Raw genomic sequence first — 7,536 nt, forward strand, 5'->3', positions numbered from 1 at the left:
GCACAACAAACAAACTCACGTTTTCAGAGGGATGTTGTTTACATCGAATCATTTCACATGGAAAGTATCCTTTGACCCTTCTTTGTCACATGAAATCACAGCAGGTTTACCCAACACACAGGCGGGCCGGATGGACATGTCATCCTGCTGTCTGATTGGCTCAAGTTGAGCCTTTAAAAGTCTGAACTGCGTAACGGACGAGCTTAGAAAAACATAGTAAAGCCCGGAGAAGCACATCTTTTCTGCAACCCTATTGGATATTAATCATGAGTGGATGTCCGTACCTGGAAAAGAAGCACTTGTACGTTGAATCGGCCGTCCATCCACTGGAGGAATCTGTCTGCTTAGCTGACGGAGGACTATCTTATTAATCATCTGAACCCCAACCTTCCTATTCCGGGCGGAACATTCGCCAAAAATAGCAGATCTACACAAACTCCAAAACACTGCGGCGTGTTTTGAGCTTTTGGAGCTCGGCTACTTTTGGCGAAGCGATTATTAATTTCACTAAAGCCAAGAGGGTTTACATGCTTAAGCTTGATTGCGATATTCTAAATTGATTTGTAACAGGCCTCGGAGCAGTGCTCAACATAATCACGTTTTTGTCCCTGCCTGATGGGTTGTCTCTCCACACTGCAGGTTATTCAGAAACAGACCACCTCCGCCCGAGGAAGATGAGGCCGCTCAGGCTGGGGAAAACAAGGCCAGTAAAGGGGGCATCGTCTATGGCGACTACCTTCAGGTAGAAAACAATCCCAAGCCCTTTTAACTCGGATGTGCTGCGCTAAAGGTACATTTTATGTGCATGTTTTGTTGATATTTTACATCCAGTTGTATGTGTGTGTTTTTTCACTTTCAGCTTGATAAAGTCCTGAGAGCCCAGGTGCTTCAGAGTGAATTGAAAAATGATAAGATCCACGATGAGCACCTCTTCATTGTCACCCACCAAGGTACAGTAAATAGCAGCTCTGCTGTGTAAACAGTAACGCAACACAAGTTGCCACATTTCGTTCCGTTTAGAATTGGACTAAAACTGTTGATGAGAATGCATCAATCTTTTTTTGTCTTTTCCCTTCATTCTGCAGTGTATAGCATGTGCCATGAAAGATATAGTATCTTTCATGGCACATGCTCCACTTAACATTCAACATATTGTCACCCCACAATTCCAAACGATCCGCAATAATTTTATATAATCTGAGCTGCGCAGGTTAAATCAAATGATTATTACATTTTATTATGTTAATTGTTTTTGGGTTTTTTTTTACATTCTTTTGTTTCAGCTTATGAGCTGTGGTTCAAGCAGATTCTATGGGAACTCGACTCTGTGCGAGAAATCTTCATCAGTGGACATGTGAGTTCTGAAGTCTGCCAGGGACACTGAAACAGTATTTCCGGTTTTTTTTGGAGCGCGTTTCTTATTTAAGTTGGTGGTGAATTTAGAATGAATAAATGTAATAAATATAATGAACATTAATGATCATAGTCATGTGTGAACAAGAAAATGTAATCTATACAGTAGCCTACAGCATATACTGTAGTTGGCTACATTGGAGCGTGTGCACAGTGTTAATTCAGCTGTAAAACGTGTGCGACAACAAGTGTCACGTGCATTTTGCAGGTTCGTGACGAGAGGAACATGTTGAAGGTCAACACACGGATCCACAGGATCGTCATGATCTTCAGACTGCTGGTGGATCAGTTTGCCGTCCTGGAGACCATGACGGCGTTGGACTTCTTTGACTTCAGGTGCCGTTCTATATGACCTCTGACCCCCTCCCTGCATGCGTCTCATTGCAGAGCCTTATTTGTGAACACTTAATTAGGGGGGCACCTCTTTATGACTGGACCCTTCCCCTTCTGCTGACCACCCTATGGGGCTGTGTGTCTTTTTGCACAATACTTGTGTGTGCTCGAGCCTGTCTCCTTGTGTGTTTGCATGTGCCTGCATGCTGTACACAGTATCACTGCGTGTGTGTGTGTGTGTGTGTGTGTGTGTGTGTGTGTGTGTGTGTGTGTGTGTGTGTGTGTGTGTGTGTGTGTGTGTGTGTGTGTGTGTGTGTGTGTGTGTGTGTGTGTGTGTGTGTGTGTGTGTGTGTGTGTGTGTGTGTGTGTGTGTGTGTGTGTGTGTGTGTGTGTGTGTGTGTGTGTGTGCGTGTGCATGCGCGCACACACACATGTGTGTTATGTTTACATAATTGTATGCTACTGCTGTATAAACATACATTATTTATGTTGTTTACTTCTCCACAGTATGTAATTTAGATAGCATATTGTTTAGACATACAGTATGCTACGTTTGATGTTTACCTGGTATCCTAGTTACCTTGTAGTACTTTGTTTTCTTTCTTTGCACTCTATTTACTTGACCGCTAGCCCTTTTGTTGGTTGACCACTGACCAGGGCAGGGTTCATACCGTTAACTCCTCCAATCTTGCACTTTAATAATAATAATAATAGCTCAAATTTATATAGCGCTTTTCTAAATACACAAAGGGCTTTGACACTCTGGATCAGAGCGTCTTTATTGTAAATGTATGTACATTTCGTGTTCAGGGAGTACCTAGCCCCTGCCTCTGGCTTCCAGAGTCTTCAGTTTCGTCTCCTGGAAAACAAGATCGGAGTCCCAGACAACCTGAGAGTTCCCTACAACAGACGCCATTACAGAGACATCTTCAAAGGCCATGAAACTGAGATGCTATTGGCCACAGAGCAGGAACCTCCTCTACTGAAACTGGTAGAGGTACAGTAGCTCTCATTAATTTTACGGTTATTTCACTGTCACAATTATCAATATTATAGAGTTATAATACATAGCCCTTACCCGTTGTGATTTATTGCCCCTGGGGGTACTGCGCCCTGGGTGCGTTTTCGCATTTTTAATTCACTAATAAATGTATTATTAATTTATAATTTGTTAAATTGGAAAAAGGGCTTCGTTAAGACCTCCATATTATAGAGCGTCGCAGTCCCGCCCCCTTTCATGACGACGCCAGGCCCAGGAAATAGTTTCCAATGCATTTTTCCCATAGACATTTCAAAACGTATTTATTTAAAGACATTATAAGCGTCGTACAAAGCCAACTCTTGTCGTGACAAATCATGACAACAAACACAATATTTTGGACCAAACAAATAATTACAAAGAAGAAAAAATATATATATTTTCTTCTTCTTTCTAATTATTTGTTCAGCCCGAAGAATTGTGTTTGTTGTCATGATTTGTCACGACAAGAGTTGGCTTTGTCCGCGGCGTAAACGTCTTTAAATAAATACTTTCTGAAAAGTCTATGAGGAAAATGAACCCTTTTCCTCTCTCGAGGGGGCGGGACTGAGGCTCTATTATGGTCTAAGCCTGTGTGAAAAGTGGGAGTGATTGGTGCAGGCAGTGAGGAAGTACTCAGAAGCCCCTTTTTTTGCCAAACAAATGTACAGGCCAGGGATTCAGAATTTCAGATGTAAAATTGTATTATACTTCCAGTTTCATGCAAACACGTTATGTAGGTATAATAATATGACAGGCCTGCCTGTTTTATTATTATTAATCATAATACTTATGCTACAGTCTGAGGTGCCAAACCAAAATAAATGTTACTCTTATGTAGATGTACAGAAGACGTAACAATAAAGACCACCTTGTAGATTGAGTAAAACCAGGTTGTTGTTCTTGTTAGGAATGGCTGGAGAGAACTCCTGGCCTTGAGGAAGATGGCTTCAACTTCTGGCACAAACTGGAAGTCAACATTACGTTAGGCTTGCATAAAGAGAAGGAGAAAATCGAGGTGAGTTGATGTTATTCTCCCTTTATATGTAGTTTGTGTGTAGAGAAATGAAATGATTGACTGATACTGTTATTATTTATTGTTCCTGTTATCAATTCTGACAGAAAATTGCTGACTCTGAAGAGAGGCAGGAGCTGACAGAGGAACTGGTCAAGCAGAAAGATATTTTCAATTCCCTCTTTGATGAAAAACGTCATGAACATCTCCTGAGTAAAGGTGCGAGCTAAAATGAATATCAAATATCTAAATACTGAATTAAGCAATCTAAAAACTGTCTGGGGTGTTCACATAGATGATAAAATGACCAAAGGTCAGCTTCACCAAAATGTAAGCTTTTCTCATAGTTAAAGAAAAAGCTAAAAATACAATAATATGTGGGTGAACTATCAAAATAAAATAAAGAAAAGTATCTGACAAGGTTTTAAATACCTTTTCTGTGTTTCTTAGTTACGGTTACCATCTGAAGACAAAGAGCTCCTTTTAAAACACATTATGTGCCCTTTCAAAATGGCGACCCAGGGTGCCCAATTTTTCAGACCCACTTTTTGTTTGTAATATTACGTGATTTCACATGAATTATTTATTTTCTGTGTGTGCAGGTGAGAGGCGTCTGTCATACAAGGCTCTCCAAGGAGCTCTGATGATCTATTTCTACAGGTATGTTCAAACCAAAACCTTCTCACCTTCTGTGTAATCAGAGCAGAGGACGTTTACTGAAAATGCATGCTGTAACATCCTGTATATGACACACACACACACACACACACACACACACTCACACTCACACTCACACTCACAGGCTTGACCGGGTCCGGGACAAGTATTAAATCTTCCCGGACAAGTGCATTACAATTGTACTTGTTTTCGCTTTTTCTGTGACGCTCATACCAGCCAACAATATTGTCTGTCAGTATGGTCTGGCTTTCCTAATCATTACCTTTCCAACATTGTTAATAGCCCTAGAAGGTCTGTAATCTTACATACATTTCATGTATTCCAAATACCAAATACACAGCCATACATCAGTCCTATCAGAGCAGTTAGCAGACTGACCACATCAGCATGTAAACTTTTAGCACTGCGTGTGTACTCACCCAGTAATTAATTCCTAATACTTTGAGTCAGCTACTGTCCTCTAGTTGACTCTCTCGAAGAGAGTCATTTGGGGTCCCGCCACCTGGTGGCGCAAAAGCACAGAAACTCTGCATTTACACGAACAATTTAATTGGATCGTGAAAGTGTCGCTCACGGTGACATCCCCAACCCCAACCACTCGGTGTAAAACCGGGGGTTGGGCCCGTGAGCGTCATGTCTCTACTTTTCTGCTATGTAAAATATCGCCACTTTTACATGAGGAAGAGCTAGACTGAAAATATAAAAACGTCCTTTGGGAACAGTCGATGTTTGGGAAGCGCAAACATTATGGCGCACACAATTGGCAGGTGTGTTGCGATTGGTTTTGGGTAATTGATCAAACAACCTATTTCCTGTGCCCCATACATTTGTGCTTCCTAAAGTTTTGATATGTTCATTCCTGCACTCATTCCGGGCCCCTCGCCGGAGAGAATGTCGTCCGTGTGCAGCTCGTGGAAAAGTGGAGATATTTGACTAAATACACATTTTCTGCCTGAACTTTCAAATGAAAATGAAACTAGTCCCCAAAACGACTCCAAGTCTTAGGAATTCATTATTGGGTGGGTGCATAAGTTTAACCCATTCTGACCTGAGATCAGATTCATACGAGGTTTCCCACTGGACACACACTGGTCTGATCAACCCATTCTGACCTGAGATCAGATTCTAAAAATGTCACAGTCGTTCTTCGATTTTTCAAAAATAGCAGACCTACAAGCTCGTAGCGCGCCACTCGGTGGCGCGCTATGAGCTTGTAGATCTGCTATTTTTCAATAGCTAAAGCTAATGATGCTAACACCAAAATGGGTTCCCGTTCAGAATGGGTTAAATGCCGACGAGGTCATTCTGGTAAACGTGTGCGCATAGGACCGGTCTATGGCTGTGTATTACATGAAATATATAGTAAGATCATATAGACATTCTAATCTAGGGCTATTAACTTAGAATATTCACCTAATATTCAAACATGTATTCCAACCTTCTGTTTTCCCTCAGAGAAGAGCCAAGGTTTCAGGTTCCATTCCAGCTGCTCACCTCTCTCATGGATATTGATACACTGATGACTAAATGGAGATGTAAGTCACTGCTGTCAGCAAACACACACACACACGCACACGCACACGCACACACACACAGGATAGAGATAGAAAGAAACAAGGAAAACATGTACTGTAACTTGCAGGTCAGATATTCCTGACATGAGTAAAATGAATAACAGCGAATAATGTATTTTCCATCACACAATGGTGTCACTTTCCATCCAAGTAGAACTAATCTTCAAGATCATCAACAACGCTGTTAGCTTGACGATGTGTTCCTCTCAGCAAGCGACAGCTTCGCGCTATATGGAATTTATGTTTTAGCTACAGTAAGGATCCACCCCCAAAACTGATTCTGATTGTGTTTTGTAATGCTTCTTGTGTTTTAGACAATCATGTGTGCATGGTGCATCGTATGATCGGCAGCAAAGCTGGCACAGGGGGCTCATCTGGGTACCACTACCTCAGGTCTACTGTCAGGTAAGCGTCATCATCACCACAGTTGAATGGTCAATTCATCCTAAATTGTTCAGCACATTTTAAATTAGCCTAGTAGCCAAAAAAATGAACCCGGACATGTTGAGTACACCAACGTTTTATGTTATAAATGTTTAGTATGGGTCCCCAGCATGTAGAAACTGCCGGATGCAAACTTGCATGTGTTGAGCAATTTTTATAATTGGCATAATATGTGACCATACCATTAACAACCTATATAAGTTAGTTTAGCAAAACTAATGCTTGGAATGGATTCAGCGTCATGAAAACCCCCTAGTTTGACACGTCACATGCTACATAAAGCATGATGACATTTTGAATATTCTGCCTTCTATAGGTTGTTAATGGTATGGTCACATATTATGCCAATTATGAAAATTGCTCAACATATACAAGTTAGCATCCGAATCGCTTCTATAATGAGGATACATTTTGCCAAACTTCAAGATGTACAGTACTTAAAGATGGAGTGCCGTGATTTCTTTCCCCCCTAAAGCATGATCATCAGGTACTATGAGTAGGAAGATTTTCTTCACCTCAAAGGCTTTCAGCTTTAGTAATGTTAACTCCATAGACACATAACAAGTACAAAAAGCACGGTGCTCCATCTTTAATAAGGTATCATGGGCAAATTTTATTTTCTACAATATTAAAAGCGACCCCCTTTTCCCCCAATGCTGATTATTTAATCATAAATTGACTGTTTTTGTTTTTCCATTCCAGCGATCGCTACAAGGTGTTTGTGGATCTGTTTAATTTGGCGACGTTCCTGATCCCTCGCAGCTGGGTGCCAAAGCTCAACCCCAACATTCACACCTTTCTGTACACAGCAGAGTTTGACAGTTCTTACTGTAGTAGTGATGACTCCGACTAGATCGCTGAGTCATCAACTAAGACGTCTCCTTCTCTCTGACATCAGTCCTCGGGGTCGATTGAAACATTTTGTTGAGTGAAGTAGGAAGAACAAAGCTTGCATTTAATTAATGTTTTAATCCCAACATGATAGACCTGAACGCATGGGTTTAAGGGAAGGCAAATAGTATAGTCTGTCATCTTCTCCTCTCCCTGGTGCTTGGTTGGAT

The 7,536-nt window shown here is 41.2% G+C and overlaps 1 protein-coding gene across 1 annotated transcript; it reads left to right on the plus strand.

Moving 5' to 3' along the window:
* Nucleotides 1-266: 266 nt before the first annotated feature.
* tdo2a (tryptophan 2,3-dioxygenase a) lies at nt 267-7,328 on the plus strand (the record flags this gene model as incomplete). The annotated part of the gene is made up of 12 exons (XM_080774267.1): nt 267-301; nt 640-742; nt 860-950; nt 1,284-1,354; nt 1,622-1,749; nt 2,557-2,743; nt 3,675-3,782; nt 3,887-3,998; nt 4,382-4,439; nt 5,913-5,992; nt 6,346-6,436; nt 7,178-7,328. 12 exons carry the CDS (start codon nt 267-269, stop codon nt 7,326-7,328), a joined length of 1,215 nt encoding a protein of 404 aa, XP_080630393.1.
* Between the last annotated feature and the right edge of the window lie 208 nt (nt 7,329-7,536).

The sequence above is a fragment of the Protomyctophum bolini genome (assembly GCF_963924005.1).
Source record: "Protomyctophum bolini genome assembly, chromosome: 10".
Classification (NCBI taxonomy): Eukaryota; Metazoa; Chordata; class Actinopteri; order Myctophiformes; family Myctophidae; genus Protomyctophum; species Protomyctophum bolini.